The 22,872-nt window shown below is 52.3% G+C and overlaps 1 protein-coding gene across 7 annotated transcripts in view; it reads right to left on the reverse strand.

Moving 5' to 3' along the window:
- Positions 1 to 17,318, reverse strand: part of VAV2 (vav guanine nucleotide exchange factor 2) — a 119,220-nt gene extending 101,902 nt beyond the window's left edge. For 3 of the 7 annotated variants that reach the window (XM_064394114.1, XM_064394110.1, XM_064394116.1), the window contains exon 1: positions 16,633 to 17,318. In XM_064394114.1, coding sequence (XP_064250184.1) covers positions 16,633 to 16,836 — 204 coding nt within the window. In that variant the 5' untranslated portion in view covers positions 16,837 to 17,318. The remainder of the gene's footprint in view (positions 1 to 16,632) is intronic. The other 4 variants (XM_064394113.1, XM_064394111.1, XM_064394112.1 and 1 more) reach the window with 3 other exon arrangements.
- Between the last annotated feature and the right edge of the window lie 5,554 nt (positions 17,319 to 22,872).

The raw sequence follows: 22,872 nt of genomic DNA on the forward strand, positions 1-22,872 counted from the left end.
CCAGTCCCTTCCAAGCCAAACCAGCCTGGCACTCCAAGGAACAGGATTTAACATTTAATGAGGTATTTCCCAGCCAGACAGGAGCAGCTCCACCAGACAGTGCACAAGCAAAGCTGGCTGTTAATTGGAATATCTCAAATAAACTCTGGTAGCAGGGTAATTGCATTTGCAGAGCGTTGGGGAAGGCTGGGCTGCTTTTGCTGGGCCAGGCTAATTAATTTGGTACAATTTGAGGATGCAGAAAAGGCCCCAGGGACATGCTGGGCTGGAGCATTAATGCTGTGTTTCAGCCAGAGGGGTGAAGAGGGGAACTGGCAGCAGCATCTGATTCCTTCTCAGCAGCTCCATCTCCTTCCAAAGCCACCCACTCTGCTGGACTGGGCTGAGAATTGTCTGGACAGGAAAGGACAATATCTGGAGCTTAATGGGAGAGGATCAATAAGGCTAACCAGGCAGCAGCCCTAAAAAAGCTCACTGACCCACGAATTAAAGTGACTTTATTGACACAGTTAAGACACTATCAACACCCAGTCAAAGGCAGACTCTTCATTTCCCCTTTTTTTTTTTTTTGGCAGCATCCCTGCTTTAATTTCCTAAGTACCACCCAACTGAAGTTAATTTTTAGTACAGCTGCATGTATGACTTCCTTCTGCTTTAAATTATCCCTTCTCTTAGCAACTGCCTCCACCAACACACACAGAGAGTGGAAGTCAGGGAGGGATTTTTTAAGCCCAGAATTAAGGTGTGAGAACAAGCACCAAGGTTTTTGTCAGACTTATGTACACTCAGCTCTGAGCAGGAGCTATTAAAAAGCCTGGCTTAGGAGCCAGCACAGTGCATTTAAAAAGCCATCCAGCAAACATTAAGGCAGGTCTGGCTCCTGTGGAAATGGCTGTGGCACACATTAGGCTGAGCTGTTAGGAATAAATTGTTCCTCTGCATAATGCAATGGAGACCATGCAAAGAGGGAAAATGAAGGCTCCACAGTATTTTACAGGGCTATAAACAGCCAGGGAAATAAAACATCTCTCCTAAGGTGCAGCTTCCAATGCAAAAAGCTCTTATTCAAAGCAGGGCTGCCTCCAGCTCCGTGGGGGAAAAGCTCTCCAGCTGCTGAGTGCCTCGGGGAGGGGAGCAAAAATAACATGTCATGTACAGTCATCGTGACCTGTCACTTCTGCTTACACTCACGGGGCAGATGGAGGCTTCTCCTGGAGCACACGCCACCAGGAGCAGCATTCCCTGGCCAGGGCTGGGGCAGGGAACAACATCTGGCTGCTGGAGCTCTGGCCAGGGGCTCGCAGGGAGGAGAGGCTGAGGGAGCCTCCCTGGGGATGGTTATTGCAGCCCTCAGGGGACACAGCCTTCCTTCTGGCTTTGGAACAGCACAGGGACAGCACCAAAGGGCAGCCCTTCCTGCTGGCCCTTCCCAGATCCCAAATCACTGAGAGTGTGAGCCCAGGGGCAGCTGAGCCCAGCACTCACACTCAAACTCCTGATCATCATTCCCCAGCTTGGCAGGAGGGACCAAAGGGGTTTCATGGAGGTTTTAATCCTCCTCCACTCCCAACTGCCTCCTTCCAGCCCAGGAAACTTTCTTCCCATTGCACTGAATAATCCAAGGAACATCCTGCAGGAGTGATGCAATGAAATGCAACTGCAGCTCTGGTTTTGGTTTCCAGCCATGTCAGCTCTCCCCTGGTATGGAGCTGCTGGTCTCACTCAGACACTCAACTTTTGAACTTTTGTCCCTCCTCCAGCTCATGGAATGAGCTCCCAGCTGCTCCGTGCCCAGCCAGAGTCTGGTCAAGCAGAGCCCTGAATGCTCAGGGAGGAACTCCAGGGTTACACAACCACCAGGATGGAATCCTCCTCCTTCCCCTGCCCACACCAGGCACATCCCACAACGGGACAGCAGCACCACTCCCAAAACGAGCCCAAATTCCCAGCAGAGGTGCCCCGGGTCAGCAGCCAGGCAGGAGGGATGGTCACACAGCACTTCCAAATTTCTGCCCTTGCCTTGGACCCTTCATTCCTCACCCAGCCCATTTCCTCACCAGGAGCCCCAAGGTCTCACAGAAGGTCAGTGTGACCCCCAAACCCTCTGGGAAATCCAGCTCAGCTCCCTCCCAGCAGGCAGAAGCTCCTGCCAGCCTCTCTCCAGGCTGGGAGGTTTGGGAATCCTGGAGCAGGGACAGTACCCAGGGAATGCTGTGGAGGGCACGGCAGTGGGACTGTCCCACAGCTCTGCCAGGCTTCCTGGAGCTGCAGAAGGATCCAAGTCCTAAACCTGGGGCCCAGCACCACCCCAGGAGGATGAGGATGAGGGGAGGAAGAATTCACACTTCTTCCCCCTTCCCTTCATGCAGCTCCACACCAACAGGGACAGCAATAACCCAGCAGCTGAGCCCTTTCAAAAACAAATTCTGGATTACAAAATCCAGCCCAGCTGTCTCTCCCCAAGCCCCAGCAAGGCAGAGGGACAACAAATCACTCTGCCAATGGCTCTGCTCAGGCACAGTGAGCTCTAGGTGCTCTGCATTCCCAGATTATCTGCACAACCTTTGCCCAGGATCAGCACCTCTGTTTGCAAAGGGTCTGGTACCAAGTGGAGCTTGGACTGGGAATCCATGAGTAACACCAAAATAATCCAAAAAGCAATGCAAATAACCCAAAGCAATGCAAACAGTGGCAGGTAAGTGGCTTTTGTGGGGCACTCACATCCACTGCTGAGCGAGATTCCTGAAGAACCAGGCTGTGGGAGCAGCCACAGCTGGCTTTTCCCAGCTGCCTTAAACCCACAGAACTGTGAAAATCCAACAGTTGTTTGGGGTTTTTTTTCCCAGAAAAGTTCTGCAGAAGTTTTTCAGGAGTAACAAAGCCCAAACACCCAGGGACAGCACGTGGAGCCCCGGGCTGGGCACGAGCCCATCAGCCCCTGGGATTATTGGTTATCCTGGGATTGCAGGGAGCACAGCACAGAGGAGGCTGGGAGGCTGAAGATCCATTTCAGCTCCACAGACACTGGAAATGTCAAACCCCAAAGCCCTGAGCCAGCCCTGGGTGGGATGAGCAGCCAGCGCCAGGAGGATTTTTGTCCAATTTTTGAGTAAAACCCTCAGTGGGTGGAGGGAGGAGAACTCCACATCCATCCTTCAGCACTCCAAGCCTGGTGCTGACGTGCCAGAGACAAACCCAAGCGGTTATTAAGGCACCTGGAGCAGAGACAAGTTAAATATCTCTTTTTGGGAGCAGCTCCTCCTGCCTCAGCAGCACCAGAGGCAGGTAATGACAGCCCTGCTCAGCTGAATAACGGGTTTTACAGAGCCACAGCACTCCTGACACCCTGCCTGTGTCACACAGCATCCTCACACCTTGGCACTGCTATCAGAAGAGCTGTCTCTCCTAAAAAAAACCTCTAAATCAGAGGGAAAAAAAAAAAAACAAACCAAGATTTGAGCAGTTCTGTGTCTGCTCAGAGAAAACCAGATTTTCCTGTGAAGAGACCCTGCAAAACCTGGGGGCTGCAGGGGGTTATTCCTGCCCCAGCTCAGGGGGCTCAGCATCCCTGCACGCACAGCCCCACCTCTGGAAATTCCTTTCTGCCCTTCTGGATTTATTGGAGTTTTACTCTCACTCCTTTCATTCACATCCAGTGAATGAAAATCAGGTGTTTAAGATGGTTAAATCAGGTGTTTAAGATGTTTTTCTTCCCCACATAAACCAGGTAATTCTGTTCACTCACTTCTTGTGTTGGAGCCCGAAGCTGAACGTGGGTTGGCTTCAGTTTAATTTTTTTATTATTCTACAAGGAGGGGAGTCCAGAATCTCTCCAATCATCGTTCTGGGTTTATAAATTTTAAAACCAGTGCATTTTAAATTTGCTTTCAAGTCTGAGAGGCTTCAGAGAACACTTCAGTCACGTTCTCCTGCATTTCCACAAAGCAACAAAAGCAATGTTTGCCTGCCTTCCCTCAAGGAAAAATGAAAGTGTCACATCACAGGATGCCAGGAACAGCACCAGGGGAGGAAGAGCCACAGAAATATTTAAGCTCAGTGCTGGGTGCAGAGCTGTGGGTCAGACACCTCTGAGGGTGAGCAGGATCCTGAGCCCTGAGGGTGCTGAAGGATGGAGAGGGACCAGCACAGGGAACATTCTGGAAGTTCCAACACAAAGCTGCAGCTCCTGGTGAGCACAACGAGGCCAAAGGGCAAGAAAAAGAGATTTTGATGAGCACAATGTGCAGGGATGCCACCCACTGGACCAGGTCTCTGAGAGAGCAGAGTTATTCCCAGAGATATTCAATATTCCCCCACAGAGCCAGCCCAGGCAGGGAATGGAGCCTTCAAAAGGCACCCAAAGCCAGCAAAAAGCACTCTTGGGGTGAAATGACAAAACAAAGGAGCCTCAAATCACATCAGAGTCCCACATCCCAGCCCATCCCTTCCCACTGCACAGGAACAGATTTTGCCCACGCTGCCAAAATTACCAGAACTCTGAGAAGGCAATGAGGCTTCATCTTCCCTCAATAAATCCATTTATTTTTCTATAGAGGCTCTCCCCCAGCCCAGCAGCTGTATGCTAATTCCCCCTCAGCACTGCATTGTTATCACTTGGAACAGATGTTGCAGCCACTCCAAAATGTGGAGGTTACAGAAACTATTAACCTGAGCTGGGCTGAGGAGGAGGAGCAGCTCAGCTCCTCCTGCCACTGCCCCCAGCCAGGCTCTGCTCTCCCTGCTGCAGCTCAGCATCCACAGCAACGAGGGGATCCCAAACTACGGGACAAAAACACCCCCAAACCTTATCATTTCAATTACATATTGTTATATATTATTCTTATATATTTATATTTATTTTTAAATATAATATATTTCATTATATTAAAAATACATAGTAAAATATATTATATTATATTATATTATATTATATTATATTATATTATATTATATTATATTATATTATATTATATTATATTATATTAATTATATTCTGTTATGTTATAGCATAGCATATTATAGCATATTATAGCATATTATATTATAGCATATTATGATATTATTTATCATTTCCTATATATTTCAAGAGATCAAGGGAGATGCTGTGATTTGCAGACTTGCTCCAAAAACTCAGGGAGATTAGCTATATTTTGATATTATATTATATGTATTATATTATAATATATTTTTATATTTATAATTTCTTATACATTTCAAGATATTAAGGGAGATGCTGTGATTTGCAGGCTTGCTCCAAAAATTCAGGGAAATTAGCTATATTATATATTATATTAAAATATAATTATATTACATTTTATTGTATTATATATTATTTATTATTTCTTATACATTTCAAGAGATCAAGGGAGATGCTGTGGTTTGCAGGCTTGCTCCAAAAACTCAGGGAAATTAGCTATATATTATATTATATTATATTATATTATATTATATTATATTATATTATATTATATTATATTATATTATATTACATCATATCATATTATGAAATTATTTATGATTTCTTATACATTTCAAGAGATCAAGGGAGATGCTGTGATTTGCAGGCTTGCTCCAAAAACTCAGGGAAATCAGCCCCAAGGTCCCAGTGGGTTTTCAGCTGGGCACAAATGTGGACACAATCAGCTTTTTTGGGGTTTTTTGGAGGTGTTTTTGATGGAGGGAGTGTGCAAACAAAGTCATTTCAAGCCCAGATAAATCCAGCTGGGAAAGGTTTAGCATTCCCCACGGAGTTCTTCCTCCAGAGCAGCCCAGTGTGGCTCCTGGAGTAATTAATGCCAGAATCTATTTATGACCTTTGAATAAATTGTTCTTTTCTGAAGGGAAAGCTGTTAAACACGTTAGTAAATATAATTAAAGGGGGGGGGGTGGGATGACAAAAATCTGGAATTAAATCTCTCCTAATTAGAAATGCTTCTTGCAACAACCTGGCTAAAACCCCACTCTCAGGCAGATACTGCAGCTTCATTAAAGCCTCCTCGTTACCCTGCCCAAGATAACCCTACTGTCAATACCGGGAAAATTCACTTCTAACCTTTGTCACCTCCGAAGAAAAATAAAATATTTATTTATTTGCGGTGCTCTCCACGTGGGGAGAGCCTGGGGGACGTGCAGCTGGGCACGCTGAGGGTGGGAAATGCAGGAGAGGTTGGTGTGGCCTCTCACCCTCCCACCAAAGGAACAGGTTTGGCTGCTCAGGGTGTCTGGCCACGATTTCTGTGCCTCAGGTGAAGTTCCTGGCAGTGAGACACTGATTGCAGCAGCTCCAAGCGGCCAAAGCTGCAGGGAGTGGCAGCAGTTCAAGGTGGGAAATCCCTTGGAAGTGTCCCCCTGAACCAGGGTGAGCATCCCAACCCCTGGGGAGACAAAAACTGATGGATGGGGAAGGGTTAAAGTGAGGGAACACATCTGTGGTGCCTGCAGACCCACTCAGGGATGATTCACATCTGGCAAGACCCCAGATGAAACTTTATTTCAGAAAGCCCTTCAAAAACTCCACTTTTCTGAGAATTCTCTGTGCTCAGGCCATGCCCACTCCTCAATCCCCACGGGCTCCCCAGACAGCACTGGGAGATGCTCAGTGGATGAGCCAAGGGGAGGGATGCCCAGGAGGGGCAGGGACACCCCCCTGAACACCCAGCCCCAGCCCAGAGCAGGCTGGACAGCCCAGCAATCCTCACACCTCATCCCCTGCAGCTTCACCCTGAAAAATTCACCTTTGTGGAGGCAGCCCCACGCCCCCAGCCTTCCTGCTGGGATGGTTCCTGCTGGCCTGGCTCCATGCCCCCAATCCCTCGACAATACAAAGTTTTTAGGTCTATTTTGCAGCTTGAAAACTTATTTTTTTTTCTACAAGACACACCCCAGCTGGTCCTGAAAGCATCACCCCAGAGCTGGAGGCTGCCACAGCACCACAAAAATGCCCTGTCCCCAAAATGCAGAGCCCTGCCACCCCCTGGGCCCTGCCCAGCCACAGAACAAAGCCATTTACACCCTGCAAAGGAGCATCTGCTGCCCCAGGGCCACCAAAGGAGCCCCAGGGCCACCAAAGGGAGCCCCAGGGCCAGTGCTGGGCCCAGAGCTGAGCAGCTGCTGCTCCAGCAGCAATTCCCAGCAAACAGCCCCCAACCCTGCAGCAGCAGCAGCAGGGAAATAAAGATACAGAAGCTGATCTATAAAGGGGAAAAAAAAGATCGTAAACTCTTCTGCTGGGTTTAGTAGGAAATTTTCTGGTTTATTTTCTGTTTAAAGGCACAATTCTCCCACAGCTATGGGAGGAAAAGCCTTGTCTCTTCTTTTTTTTTTTTTTTCCTTTGTCTCCTCCCCTCTCCAAGGCTCACCAGTGATTTTCTTGGAAGATCACTCACATGAGAAAGTGCTTCCCATAAACACAAAATGTGCACACAAGCCTGTCCCAGTGCTGTGCACATTTCCTGTCCTGGGGCCATGCCACTCAGCCTGGGATTTCCAGGGTTTCACACACTCCAGCTGTTAAAGAAACACCATTTTATTTACATACAAATACATTTGTGTCTTTTACACGCCTTTTATATATACATATTTACAGATATTTTATATATAAATCATATTTATACCATCACAGATCTATCTCCCATTCTTCTGCCACAAAGCCCAACCTCTCAGCAGCAAGCTTGAGGAAAAACCTGATCCTGCATGAACCTGAGTGCTCTGAGAGCATCCCAAGCTCTGACAAACCCAAAGGGGCCAAACAACAACTCCGGGAAGGCAAAAGCAGCAGCAATTCTCCCTGTGGGAGCCACGGTGCCAGAGCCTGCCCTGGGCTCTTCCCGCAGGGATCAGGAGCTGCCTCAGCTCTGGCAGTGCCCTGCTCCCAGCCTGCCTGGGTATTTGTTTTCCAGGAGCTGGGTGCCCCCGTTTTCCATGGATTTCGCAGATAATTCAGTGTTTGTGCTGCTGGACACAAATCACAAACCTCCTCTGTTCCCTCCTCGGCCCCGTCAGACACCAGATGTTCCACTGAGCTGCAAACCACCATAAAACACACCAGAAAATATCAGTGCCACAAAAAGACCAATTTTATCCCCCCTCCATCAGTGCTAAGGCAAATGCTGGAGGAGAAAGAGCACATTTCCCAAATGGGAACCTTTTAACCTTCCCCCTCTCCTCATTTACCAAATCCTGGAGGTTTGGGGGCCAGAGCAAGGCCGCAGTGGGGGCAGGCACAGGCTCAGGGTCCCTGCTGGAGCACCAGGGGACAGCCCAGAGAGGGACAAAGCCCTGCCAGCCTCCCATCCCAGCACATCCAAAGGCAGCATCTCCCTGAGCCAAAGCAGCTCCATCAGCTGGAGCACAGCCTGGGAGAGGGCACTGGGCAAGACAGGAGATGCTGCCCAGCTCCAGCCAGGCTGCAAAATCCAATCCTGACGAGGCCAGAGGCATCAGAGGGAATAAAATCTGATTTACTGGTGGGTCTGTAGCACGGAGCCCATGGACTGCAGAGCCACGAGCTGCAAGTCAGGATATGAGTCAGGCTGGTGGCCTTCCAAGGAGGCAGAGGAGGCTCCTGCAGCTGAATCCTGGCTGTCCAGACAGGGTTACAAAACAGGAACAGATTCCACATTGCCTCCTCAGAGCAAAGGGAGCTGGGCTGAGGAGGGACAAGGGGCAGGCACATCCTTTGTGCTGGGGCAGGAAGGGCTGGCAGCTCTCAAACAGCTGCTTGGGGACTCCAGGAAAATGTCCAAAAAGCGCCCAAAAAGATCCAAAGAGGTGCCCAAAAATTTATTCTGCAGGACTCGTTAGACAAGGCTGGGAAATGTGATGGCCAAAGATGCTCTGCAGTGACCTTCCTGAGGAGAACTGGTTTATTTTCAGGGCCAGCTGACCAGCAAGCTCATCTACGCCTGGTATTTTCACAGTCCCTTCCACAGTGGAGCCCTTGGGGCTTTAGGTAGAGCACAAACAGCCCCTGACACAGGAGGAGGGACTCAGACACCCAGCACAGATATAAACCCCAAAAAAGCCTTTCAGGTTTGGTTAAACCTTGCTGTTAACCCAGACTAAACTCCAGGGCTGGGCTAGTCCAGGATCTCAGACAAACACCCCCAGAAGCACAAAACGTGCAGAGAAAAGCCAAGCCAGGCACAGGGCTCAGCAGCTGCACAGCCACAAAGGCCAGGGCAGAGGATGAGACACCTGGAGAGCAGCACAGATTTGTTCCACACGCAGTTCTGCACTCTGTTTGCAGCACAGAGCAGCCAGCAGGGAGAGCCCAGCCCTGCCTGTCCATCCCTGGGCACCTGGGAGGCTCCAGAGCACAGCAAAGGATCCACAGAACCAGAGCTCAGGCTGGAAAAGCCCTCTAAGATCAAATCCAACCACTGCCCAATCTGCCACTAAACCCTGTCCCCAAGTGCCACCCACATCTTTAAACCCAGCCTGAGGGTGGAGGGCAGGGGATGCTCCCACCAGAGCTGTGCCCTGGGGTGAGCACAGCCCTGAGCTGCACCCAAAGCAGGCAGGAAAAGTCACTTTTATTAGAAGCAGACTTTTCTCCAGGGCTTTTTTTTTTTTTTTTAGTGGCAGATTTTTTTAAGGGGAAATCCAAAAGCAATTTCATCAACGCTGAGCTTGAAGCTGTCAGAGGCAGACTGCGATAAAGCCACCCTTGTCACAGCACCTACACCACCAAAAATCAGGATTTTGATGGCAAATGAGCAGAGGTTCTTCTTCCCCCTCCTGTGGAAGGAGCACTGAGGTTCAGAAGCAGCAGGACACGAGGCAGGGGAAGCTGGGGGGCTGCTGGGTCCCACAGGGGTCACCCAAATTCCATCCTGGCAGCAGGGACAGCATCACCAGGAGCCCCAGGGGTGTGAGGATGCTGCAGGGACAGCTGGGCAGACAGATGGACTCAGCATTAGCAGGACAGGGTCACCCTGGTGGGCACTGAGCAAGCCTTGGGGTGGGAGCAGAGCCACGAGGTTGTTTTGAGATCACTGGAAGTCCAAAGGAGCAAACTGATGCTGAGAGTGGTGTGAGGAAATAAAAATTTATTTAAAAAAATGCTGCACAGCTCAAAGAAGGGGGATCCATGCTTTAAAAATCAAAGCAGAGTCTTCAGTTCCCAGAGGTGTGGACAAACTCACTGCAATTCCCCAAAATCACTGCAATTCCCAAACTCAGTCCAATTCCCAAACTCACTGCAATTCCCCAAAATCACTGCAATTCCTTAAACTCACTGCATTCCCCGAACTCACTGCAATTCCCCAAGCTCCCTGCAATTCCCAAACTCAGTCCAATTCCCAAAATCACTGCATTTCCCAAAATCACTGCAATTCCCAAGCTCACTGCATTCCCCAAACTCACTGCATTTCCCCAAACTCACTCCAATATTTCAAACTCATTCCAATTCCCAAACCCACTGCAATTCCCCCAAACTCACTCCAACTCCCCAAACTCACTCCAATTCCCCAAACTCACTCCAACTCCCCAAACTCACTCCAATTCCCCAAACTCACTCCAACTCCCCAAACTCACTCCAATTCCCCAAACTCACTCCAACTCCCCAAACTCACTCCAATTCCCAAACTCACTCCAACTCCCCAAACTCATTCCAGTTTCCCAAACTCACTCCAATTTCCAGCCTCCAGCACCCCCATCAATCCTCCCCAACCCCACACAGGCCCCCCACAGCCCTGCACCCTAAATCAACGGGATCCTGATCCCCCAGCCCAGCTCTGTCCCAAGAAGCCCCGGAGCAGGCTGCTGGGATTTTTGGGATGAGCACATTTCATCCATTTCTCAACACAGCTCGAGGGGAGTCAAGCGGAGAAGGGGAAGAGCTCCAACACTGGGAAAAGGCTTTGCCTCTTTAAGAAACGACAAAGAAACAGATCAAAAATGTGCCCTCGGGTCAGTCTGAAGCAACATTTCTGTCCCTGCCAAAAACCAGGTCCCTTCTGGCTCCGGAGGAGCTGAAGGAAAAGGCTCTGGGGCTCCCACACCCCCAGAAGTCGGGGTGGTGGGTCCATCCCAGCAGGCTGAGGGGGGCTGCTCAGCCCAAATTCCAGCCCAAATTCCCTCATTTCCCCATTCCTCACCCAGCTCAGCCCCAGCAGCTGGGCAGTGCCAGTGTCAAAACCCCTCCTGCTCCTCCTGGAGGGAGCCAGCCCCAGGCACCCCCTGCTCCTGGCACAGCACCCCGAGCAGCATGGACCAGCCAAGCATTTTTTACAGCTCATCAGCAGGGACAGGAGGCAGCTTCCAGTCCCAGCTTGAAAAAAAAAAAAAAAACAAACCCAAAAAAACCCACCACGAAATTGCCTTTTTTTTTCTTTTTTTTCTCTTTTTTTTTTGGTGGCTTTGTGTTTTTCAAGGCATCTATTCATTCAAGAGCCTGTTGCTGGTAGGTGCTTAATGCAGGTATTTAGCTCTCATCAATCATTCAAGAGCGTGTAGAAAAAATAAATAAATAGAAGTTTTCACTGCTTTTCAGGCTGCTTGGCACAGCTCACAGCCTCCATCCAACACCCTCCACCTTCTCCTGCCCCACCAGAATATTTATGAGCCTTCAGCTGCAGGTCCAAGTTGGATCCTTCGAGCTCAGAGGGTCCCACCTCTGCTGCCAGAAGGTTTTGGGGTTCTGCTGGGCAGGAAGAGAGGCACAGCTCCTGCTCTGCAAGGAGCTCACGAGGCTGGCTGCACACACAGAGCACCTTTCTTCCCTTTCTTCCCTTTGTGAGGCTCAGCACATCCCAACGGGAAGTCAGTGAGACACAGTAAACAGGGACATGCAACCAGGCCATTTTTCACAGCCCTTTTTTATTTTTTTAATTTTTTTTTTTTTTTTTTGGAACAGAACTCAGTTTCAAAGAAGCAGAGAGTAAATAAAAAAGCCAGAGGAGCTGAGCAGGGTAAATCAGGAGTGGCTGCACAAACCTTGCTCAAAGAACCCACCCAGCTCTGATAATACTGAATTCTATTTAACTACTATCACGACACATGGAAGCAATTACAAGCTCTGGAGCTATAAAGCCTTCAAGTGGCACGTTAAAAACCCCAAATCCTTGTGAAAAATCACCTGCCCCAAACCCTCCACCTCCCCTGTACCTGGGGGAGGCTCCGAGCCACCTGCTCCCCAGTTGTCACAGCACCAATAAACAGGATTTTGGTGGAAATGGAATAAAAAACAACAGGTAAAAGTTGTTTTTTCAGCTCAGGCAGGTGTGGGGCTGGCTGCTCAGGGGGAGCAGAGCAGGGGGCAGCCCAGCCACCACTCCAATCAGGTTTGCTGCTCTCATCAGCCTCCAGGGCCCCAGCCAAAGCTCCAGGTGCTGCAGGGAGGGCTGGATTCCCTCTGGGGAGATGGCAGAGTGCTTCCAAACAGGAATCCCTAATGAGCTGGCCATTGCTGCCGACTTCAGCTCTGTGCTCCCAGCACCACTCACCCCGGGGCTGCCTCGCTGCCAGAATCCAGGAGGTTCTGGAGCAGGAAAATGAAGATATTGAGCAGCCTTTGGTGGGGGTGAGTGCAGTGTGGTATCTGTGGGAGGCCTGATGTTAAATCACACCACCACAGCTTTGTGCAGGCACCAATTCCCACCTCTCTTACCCCACAGAGATTTCAGCAGCTGCTCACACAGCCAGGACAGGGCAGTGGGGCAGGATCTGGGGGTTATTGCTTCTTTCTCAGGTGTTCTTCCTTGAATTCACCCATTTCCCTTCAGCTGCAGAGACTGGCAGCAGAAATGCCCTTCACAGCATCCCCACGAGGGACGAGACTGAAGCAGAGGAGGGACAGGGATCTGGAACCCTGCAGGACACTCCCAGATCCCCCAGTTTTCCTGGATAATTCCTGATCCAGTCCCACACCTGCAGAGGTGTCTGGCACAGCTCCCACGAGGTCTCTGCTCCTGGGAGGCAGCAGGCTTCCCTGCCCACCTCCAAACACATCCAAGGCCCTGTCAGGAAGGATTAATTTTATCTAAGACAAATGCCAAAAAAAAAAAAAAAGAGAAAAAAGGAAAACCTCACAAAACTCACAGCACCAAATATCAACCTCACTCAAACATGCAGGTGTTTTATTGCACATAATTTTTGTGCTGAAGCATGAGTGGAGAGTCATTTAATTTGTATTTGACCAGAGATTTAACAAAATTAAGATTCAAACCGAATTATTGATGAAAATGTAAAGCTTAAAGATATCTGTCTCACTCCCAAGAACACACAGTGACAGGGGACTGGAATTGGGAGGGGGAATGGGGAGAGGAGTGGGGTTCTGGGGGTGCCTCTGGGGCAGGGAATGCAGAGCAGAGGGCTCCTACCTCTGCTCCCACCTGCAAATTCCAAACGTCCTTTGCATCACACTCTCCCAGCTGGAAAATCACCCTGAATGACACCCCCAGAAATGCAATCACAGCCACAGACACAATGATCAATAAGCACCGAGGGCAATCACCCTCACGCCACTTCCCAGCTCTCCAGAAACAAAGAGAAGCACGGAGCAGAAATGAAGTTTTACTCCATCAAAACTGAACTCACGTCCAGCGACTCTCAGAAGAGAGCTGGGACTCAAGACTGTTTTTCCTGTTTATTTTGTTGGCCACTCTGGAAGTTCTCCGGGTCATCCCATCCTCCCAGGCACCACCAAGCAGATTTGGGATCTTTGGAACTGAACATGAAAATAAAGCAAACTTCAGACTGCAACCCAACGGGGTGATTTGCCTCATTAATTTAATTAAGCATCATGTATTAATTAAACTGCTGCTGCTGGCCAGTCTGGCCTCTCTGCTGCACAAGCACAGGGAGGTTTTATGAGGCTGGGGAGATTTTAGGAGGACAGGGACACCAATCCCTGCAGCCTCCCTGCCTCACCTCGCAGCACGCCTCCAACAGCTGCAAGGAAAAACAAATCAGCACAGAAAAGGATTTAAAAAAATAACACACAAGTGCCTGGACCTTAAAGTGTTTCTCTGCAGAGATGTGATTTCACCTCTGGCCTTTGAAACGCTGCTCACCTCGGGCAAAAATCTGTTTCTCATTGCACACCTGCACACCTCACTTAATTCAGCAGGAAAGGTGGATGACAGAGAATTACTGGGTGTCTCAAGTCTAGCACAAGTGTCTTGTCCCCTGGCACTTTACCTGATTAATAACAAAATGAGCTCTCTAGTGAGGCAGACAGCTGGTTAGCCAGCCCAGCCAGCCAGGCAAAATGTGCATTTATCATCAAAACCGGCCTCTGAAGTTCCTCGGCCTCACGCATCCCTACCCCGTGTCTGGGCACATCACAGCTGGGTGACAAAGATGGATTCCTACACAATTCCTCTGGAATTTGGCCCAGAGACACTGAATTGCTCCTGGGGCACCCCGGTGGGGCTTGTCCCCTCTGTGGCTGGGCTCAGCCCCTTCCTCCCCATCAGCTCAGGGCAGCAGAAGGTGCCTTTAACCACCCTGGGGAAAAGCCAAATTCCCAAAGCCAGGAATTACCAAAAGAGCACCAAACACATCACAAATAAAGGCTGACTCTGGGTCCCAGCCTGGCTGAGCATCAGCTGAGCCTCACCAGAGCATCCACCCCCACACCAGGGGATGCTCTGCAGTCCTGTGGGCTCAGCTCTGTGCTGGTCCCCTCTAGTGACCCCATTTTCAGAGACAGGGCCACCAAACCCATCCCAATCAGCCCCTAAAGCTGTGAAAGCAGCCAGGTGGGATAAGCAGAACGCAATTTGGTTAAAGACAGCAGGGTTGTGAACTCTCCCTCCAACCAGCAAACACCACCCGGGCAGGGACAGCAGGAGCCTCCTCTCCAAACCAGCCCAGGCTCCACAGAACCAGAGCTCGGGCTGGAAAAGCCCTCTGAGATCGAGTCCAACCATCACCCAGCACTGCCAAATCTGCCACTAAACCACGTCCCCAAGTGCCACATCTTTAAACCCAGCCTGAACTCCCCACAGGGCAATACCACACCAAAATGAGCCCTGTAGGATTACAGTATTTCCTTTAAAAACCCCAAAACACAGCGTGCCATTCTCAGCACGTTCTAGGAAAGCTCCAGCCCTCCACATCCACAGCTCCTGCATGGCAGTTTATATTTGGAAACATCAGCCTGAGCGGAAAACAGTTTGATCAGTTCAGAGCCTGGAAAGCCAAGAGGAAATCTCCCAGCATTGTTCCACCCTGGGAAGAGGCATCAGGACGTGTTGTTATTTATTTACTGGGGGCTGGGGATTCCCATTCCGGCGCTTTGCAGGATCAAGGACATCCTCACAGCAAAGCTCCCCAAAGAGGAGCTCCAAATTTGGGAGCTCCTGGCTGTCCTCAGCCACAGCAGCCACACGTGGATGTGTCCTGCTGGGTGAAGGGGACAAACTGGAAAAAAACATGAAAAAAACATGAAAAAAACATTGCCCTGGAGGGAAACTCCAGCGGAAAAAGGGAGAGGATTCACTCTCACAGCACAGGAACTGAGCTCGTGTGGGCACTGGAGGTTGTTTATCCTTGGAGGCTCCAGCGAAGTTACAGACAGAAAGTTTCCCTTCAAATTTCACCGCCAGAACCTGTTGTTCAAAAATAAAAGCCGGCACCGTGAAACGAACTTGAACTGAAATGAAATCAACGCAGGGGCAGGGCACAAACCCCATTTCGTTTGTTCTGATCGATTTCACTTCCCGATTCCCATGCAAATACCTGCAAAAACACCAGCGCAGCTCTCACACACAAAACAACCTGCGCTGAGCTGATTTTACTTCTTTTTTCTTTTTTTTTTTTCCGTTTGTTTAAGCCTCCTTCCACCAAACCAACCAAGAACTGGAAACACTTCCGAGGATGGAGCCCTTTTAAAGGACCCAGATGGGAAAAGCACGATGAGAGAGGGGCAGGGCACAGGGCAAGGGTGGAACTGGGGTCCCTGACCCGAGCCCCCCATCACCTCCCGCTGCAGGGATGCAGCACCGGGGCTCGGGCACTGCCCTGGCCCGGCCCTGGGGCAGCCTCGCATAGCCCCGGAGGTTCGTGTGTTTTCATAAATTTATTCATTTATTTTGCTTTGAGTCTTCCCAGCCAAACTTTCGTCCCGGCGCCCGCTCCTCCCGCACATCTCAGACGGACCAGCGCCTCCACGAAAACCCCCAATAATCCCATCTCCTCCTCCTCCTCGCAGCCCTGTTATTTGCTTTTGTTTCGCCAGGGCTGTAAACACGAGGGGGATGTTTCCCTCCTGCCCGGGGTGTTCTCTGCCCGCCCCGGAGCCTTTCCCGGCCGCTGGACCGAGAGAAACCGGGCGGATAAAGCCTGGGAGGGGCTGCGGGTGTTAGCAAAATCAACCCACAAACACCAGAGGGTTATGTCCAAAAAGGACACAAAGGAGTCCTTTTACTTTATGCCAGTAAAGGGAGAGGCTGTGGGGCATTCCCTTAGGGTCTCTCCAATTTTTGGAGGACGCAGCCTCCCTTTTTATCCTAATTTCTCGGCGGCATTTCATCCGGGAGGGGTGAAACAGGCGGTACCGCATCCCATCCCATTATCCCATCATCCCATCCCATCCCATTATCCCACCAAGTTGAGCAGAGCAGCAGCCGCATCCAGGCATCCCGGTGCTCCGGGGGTGCTTCCAGCCCAGCGCTCCCCTCCTACCTGGGACATCTGCGGCCTGAAGTTGATGTCCTTGAGGTCGATGGAGCCGGGGGACAGGTTGTGCAGCAGCTGGCACAGCAGCACCCCGTCCCGCAGCGCCTGCGCCAGGTCGAACACCACGGCCGAGGGCCAGACCACCCGGTGGTTCGGGGGCAAAACTTTGCAGTCGATGAGCCAGCGGCCGCACTGCCGCCACTCCTCCATGGCCGCGCTCCGCCGCCTGCCCCCGGCCTTCCTCTTCCTCCTCCTCCTCCTCCTCCTCCTGCCGGCGCTCAGGGGCCGCGGGCAGCCGCCCCAGGGGCCGCGGTGCTCGGCGGCTCCGCGCTACCGCCCCGCTCCATCGCCGCCCGCCGGCCCCGAGAGCATCGCTCCGCGCCGGGGCTGCGAGCGGGAGGAGGAGGAGGAGGAGGAGGAGGAGGAAGAGGAGGAGGAGGAGGAGGAAGGAGGGCGGCGCGGAGTTTTCCGGCGGAGGGCTGCCCCTGCCCCCGCTGCGGCCCCACCGCCTCGGCCGGGGTTAGGCGCGCCGCATCCTCCGGGAACAAAGCGGCGGACGGACGGACGGACGGACAGACGGGGAGAGCGGGGCCGCCCCCCGCCCCGCGCAACTCCGTGCCGGTGCCCTGTGGAAACTTGCGAGGGGCCGAGCCGGGCAGCCGCCGTGGGGGCGAGTGTTTGGTTCGTCCCTGGGCCGGGCAGCCCCCGGAGCAGCCCCCGGCCCGCCCCCGGCCCGCCCCGGGCAGCGGAGCAGCCCCCGGCCCGCCCCCGGCCTGCCCCGCCGCCCCTTTGTCTGCGGGAGCCCCGGCTGCCAGCGGGGGCGGAGGGGCTTTGGCGGCGCTTTGCCTCGCAGCCCGCTTGTTTTCCCCCAATATTTTTCCCTTTTCCCCTTTTTTTATTTTTTTTCCTTCTTCTCCTTTTTTTTTTTTTTTTTTTTAAACTCACCCATCCCCTCCCTTATATCCCTCCTGTTCCGGGAGAGCCGCCCCGAGCCCCGGCGCTCTGTGTGCCCGCATTTTGCGGGGTGCCCCTTCCCCAGGTCCCCCCGGAGCTGGGCTCCCCGCACGCACAGAGCCCGCTTTGTCTGCGCGCTCGCCGCCGCTCCTCATCCCGTGTTTGGGTTGCAAACACTGCCGGCGATGTTTAACCCAAACAAGGCATCGTGTTCCTTGACTCTCAAACGGCAGGACAACTCCTATAATTAATTACCAGCGTATTTATTAAAAAACTCGACTCTCAGGCATTAACTCCTTGGCAGCAAACTCTTGAAAAATCTCTGATTTTCACCGGTGGCTTCCTTCCAAATCAGCGCGGCTTAGAGCAGCCTCTTTTCAAATCTGTTCTGAGTTTTCTTCCGAGATCCTCTCCCCAGAGTTTGCCGATTAATTTCCAGCCCGGCTTTCCATTTCGCCAGCGCCGGAAGCCGGGACTGGGACGAAGGGAAGCTATTAACCTGGATGTCAAACAAATGCAACACTAATCTCTTCCAAATGGAGCCAAGCGGAGATAAAGGAAGAGAACTCCACAGCCATGATCCTTCCTTTTCAATGCAGGAAGGAGGATCTCTCCGGCGAACAGAAAACAATTGTTTCATGTTCCATGGAAAGTTTGGGGGGTTTTTTTTGGTAAGAAATTCTTTCATGGCGAGGTGCTGGCGGTGCAGAGCTCAGCCCCGGGCCGGGGCAGGGTGTGGGCAGTGCCATCCAAGAGGGAGCAGCATCCACACGCTCCAGTGTCACCGTCAGAGCTGCGCCCTGCCCTGCGAGTGCCCAGATCTCAGCCCACGCTCCCCGTACCCTGAGGAGCTGCTTTCTCGGAATGATTTTCTGGATCTTTTAGCTCTTCACGGGGCGTTTCTGCCCTCCAACAGCACCCACGGGCAGGGATCACGAGGCTACTGAAGGCACTGGAGCCGTGCCAGGGATAATTTTTGGTTGACTCAGAACCAGCCTGCCGTGTGAGGTCAGGTCTGTAGGTAGATGACAACAGAGGAGTTTATTGTGTGTGCATAATTAAAGCTGCGAGCCACAGCTTAGCTTTTTTTCTTTACTGAGTAATAAAAAGCATTCTTGGCCCCTGGACACTTGGGAGCAATCCCTGCAGCTGCAGAGCCAGGCTCTGCGTGGGAGGTGTTGGAGCAAGTACGCTCCTCGCCCACCTCTGCACCCAAAGGGCTGATGGCAGAGGTATTTCTGAGAGCAGGAACAATAAAAAAACCCCAAAACCTGTGCAGCCAGGCTCGGGAGGAGCTGGAATCCAGCACAGTGAGCTCCAGGTTGTACAAACTGTCCTGCAAGAGGATGGGGAGTGTGGAGAGGACCCAGGCGCTGCTTTTAATGCGGACCTAAAAGGGAGTTTGGATAAATTAAAGAGGTTGGATTTTGTGCTGGAGCTGGTGCTCGCCTCTCCTGCCTCTTGGCACTGCTGGGAATGACAGCCAGGGAATGCCAGGGGATGCCAGGGGATGCCAGGCGGGCAGGACAAGGTCTGTCACCACCCTCTGCTGGGGACCCAGCGTGGAGCTGCTCTGCCCAGATTTTGCTCCACGGGCTTTTGTTTCAGCTCCTCGCACGAGAGAAGCCCGAGAGGTGGCTGGGTGCAGCGGGAAGGGGCTGGAGAGGGAATATTGTGCTTTTTCACCCAAAAATGTGTCCGTGTGTACGGAGAAGGAGCCTGGCAGGCAGCCCCCACAGCTCGGGCCACAGCACACAGGGAATGGACCCGGCTGGAGAAATGGTGGCACTTGGGGAATGTCACAGAGCTCCTTGGGGACATCCCAGTCCTGCAGGGAACAGGCAAAATGGGAGGGGAGGAAAGAGAAGGAAAGAGAAGGAAAGAGAAGGAAAGAGAAGGAAAGAGAAGGAAAGAGAAGGAAAGAGAAGGAAAGAGAAGGAAAGAGAAGGAAAGAGAAGGAAAGAGAAGGAAAGAGAAGGAAAGAGAAGGAAAGAGAAGGAAAGAGAAGGAAAGAGAAGGAAAGAGAAGGAAAGAGAAGGAAAGAGAAGGAAAGAGAAGGAAAGAGAAGGAAAGAGAAGGAAAGAGAAGGAAAGAGAAGGAAAGAGAAGGAAAGAGAAGGAAAGAGAAGGAAAGAGAAGGAAAGAGAAGGAAAGAGAAGGAAAGAGAAGGAAAGAGAAGGAAAGAGAAGGAAAGAGAAGGAAGGAAGGAAGGAAGGAAGGAAGGAAGGAAGGAAGGAAGGAAGGAAGGAAGGAAGGAAGGAAGGAAGGAAGGAAGGAAGGAAGGAAGGAAGGAAGGAAGGAAGGAAGGAAGGAAGGAAGGAAGGAAGGAAGGAAGGAAGGAAGGAAATTAAGTGCAATGACATGTTTTAGGACACCATACCTTACAAATCCACCCCAAAATACCCAGGACGTGGCCACATTTCCAAGCAAGGTGCATTTTCTGTAATGTTTGGTGTCGCTCCAGAGTTCTTTACGTGCAGAGAAGCAGCCACAGTGCAGCCCCTCTGTAAATACCCCTTAAACACCAGCTCCACGCCGCCAGCAAATCCTCTTTTCCCAGCCAGGCAGTGTCTGTGGATTGCCATTGCCACCTTCTGGATCAGTCCAAGCGTGCAGCCGGCTGTCCCGGAGCCGTGCTGGCTGCCAGGGGACGTGTCCCCAGCTGGAGCCAGGGTCCCCAGAGGGTCCCCAGAGCAGGAGCCAGCCCGGCTGCTGGCAGGGCAGCTGTCACACAGCCTACGTGCCATTTGCAGCACGCCCTCGCATTCTGCGATCTCCTTTCACCGACTATTTTAGGAAAGCTGTGCAAGCCCCAGCTCGGCAAAGCCACTGCTGGATTGTCAGCCCGGGGGGGAAACCACAGGGCCACCAAAGCTGGGTACAGACAATAATCCCGTGTCTGCCTCGTCACACACCTGATCTACCTGCCCAGGCAAGGCGCACCCTGCCACAATCCCTGCAATTCCCACCCTGCCACAATCCCTGCGATTCCCACCCTGCCACAATCCCTGCGATTCCCACCCTGCCACAATCCCTGCGATTCCCACCCTGCCACAATCCCTGCGATTCCCCCCTTCCTCCAGAGCTGCCCGAGGAGGTGACTGCCTGTCCCCATGGAAAGCAGCAGGAAAATGAACCTGGCACAGCTCCGTGCCAGGCAGGAGGGACGAGCTGGGCTCTCCTCAGCTCGGGTGCTCTCTGTTTAGCCCGAGGATTCTGACCCCAGGCACCAAGCAGGTGGAGCTGGCGCTTCCCTGGGCCTTTCCCATCCTCATTTTGGGATGTCCCAGCTGGGCTGAATAGCAGCAAGCAGCAACAGCTCCCAGCACTTCTGGGACACCCTGGCTAATTGAGAATCCTACACTGGGTCCCACCCCAACAGGTTTCCCATCAAAATCAGCCAGAGCTGGAGGGTTCACACTGGGCCAGGGGCAAAGAGCCCAGCCCAGCCCCTCACTGCAGCCCTGGCACAGCACAGGAACAGCCCGGGGACACAAAGCAGAGATTTCCTGGGAGGAAAGTGGAGAGGAACCAACCTCTGGCTGGGCAGCAGCTGGGTTTCACCTCATCCATCCCTGCTGCTGCCTCCGTGGTTTATTGGGCAGGTCCTGACGCAGGGGACTCACAGCCCTGGGGTGAGTGAGGGGTCAGAGCAGCTGGTGGCAGGTTCCAGTCCTCCTCCTTGTCCCTCTCCACCCCCCTGACCAACTTCGGTTAGTTTGGTGATGACACAGCCAGGAATTTTAAAGACAACACCAAAAGAGCCTTAAAAAAAAAAATCTAAATCTTGTCGACTAAAGGATTTTCCACTTTTTTCCTGCAACTTCCACGAGGGCTGGCTTCCCTGCACTAGCAGGAAGCAGATTAAGCAGCAGAGTCAGGATATTTCTGATAATAAACATTTCAACAACATGCTCATTCCTTTTTTTTTAAATTTTTTTTTCTTTGCTTCCCTCTTCTTTGTGTTTGGCCTAAATCTCCTGGGAGCAGGGAACTGCAGCATGCCTTCCCTGTGAGGGGAGCAAACCACAGCCTCTTGTTTGTGTCCGTGAAGGAACACCCAGGAGCAGCTCTGGAGCAGCTCTGCTGGGGAAATGCACCGGCTCCTTCGCAGGAGATTAGATGGCGCTGCCTTCACAGAGATAAGAAGATTGGGAGCTTAAATTTAGCATCATCAGGAAAAGAATAAACCCTGCAGCTCTCTTCAAAACATATTTCTGTGCTGTGCTGGCCGGGGGCAGGCGGGATGAGAGAGGAGCTCGAGGAGGGGCTGCTCCTTTCCCACGGTGGCAGTGGCATGAGGCTGGCAGCACACAGGGGTGGCCCCGTGCTGGGCTCCCCCAGTTCAGCCCCAGTGCTCCCAGTATGGGCTCAGCTCAGTATGGGCTGGGTGTCCCTTTGTAACACTGCACATAGAGCTGTGTGACACCCCTGGGACTCTCACACCCAGCTGGGGGGGCTTCACTGCCACACCTGGGCCCACAAACCCACCTTGGGGAGCCCCACTGCCATCCCCGGACCCACTCAGCCAAAGTGGGGTGCCCAATATCATACCCCATATGCCCATACCCACCACTGCCATCCCTGGAGCCACACACCCCACTCGGGTACCCCAATGTCATCTCCAGACCTACACACCCCACTAGGGTACCCCACTGCCATCTCTGGACCCCACACATCCGCAGTGGGGTGCCCAATATCATTCCCCATGGTCCCACATCCCACTGGGGTACCCCTCTGCCATCCCTGGAGCCACACACCCCACTCGGTCACCCCACTGCCATCCGCAGCCCCACGCATCCACAGTGGGGTGCCCAATATCATACCCCATATCCCCGCACCCCTTTGGGGACCCCTCTGCCATCCCCGGCCCCACAAACCCATCTTGGGGTACCCCACTGCCATCCCTGGACCCACACACCCCACTCGGGTACCCCAATGTCATCTCCAGACCTACACACCCCACTAGGGTACCCCACTGCCATCTCTGGACCCCACACATCCAAAGTGGGGTGCCCAATATCATTCCCCATGGTCCCGCACCCCTCTGGGGTACCCTACTGCCATCCCTGGACCCACACACCCCACTCAGGTACCCCAATGTCATCTCCAGACCTACACACCCCAATAGGGTACCCCACTGCCATCCGCAGCCCCATGCATCCACAGTGGGGTGCCCAATATCATACCCCATATCCCCGCACCCCTTTGGGGTACCCCACTGCCATCTCCGGCCCCACAAACCCACCGTGGGGTACCCTCCTCCCCCCCCATGCCCCCTCGCTCCGCTCCC

Source organism: Passer domesticus, chromosome 18 (assembly GCF_036417665.1).
Source record: "Passer domesticus isolate bPasDom1 chromosome 18, bPasDom1.hap1, whole genome shotgun sequence".
Taxonomy (NCBI): Eukaryota; Metazoa; Chordata; class Aves; order Passeriformes; family Passeridae; genus Passer; species Passer domesticus.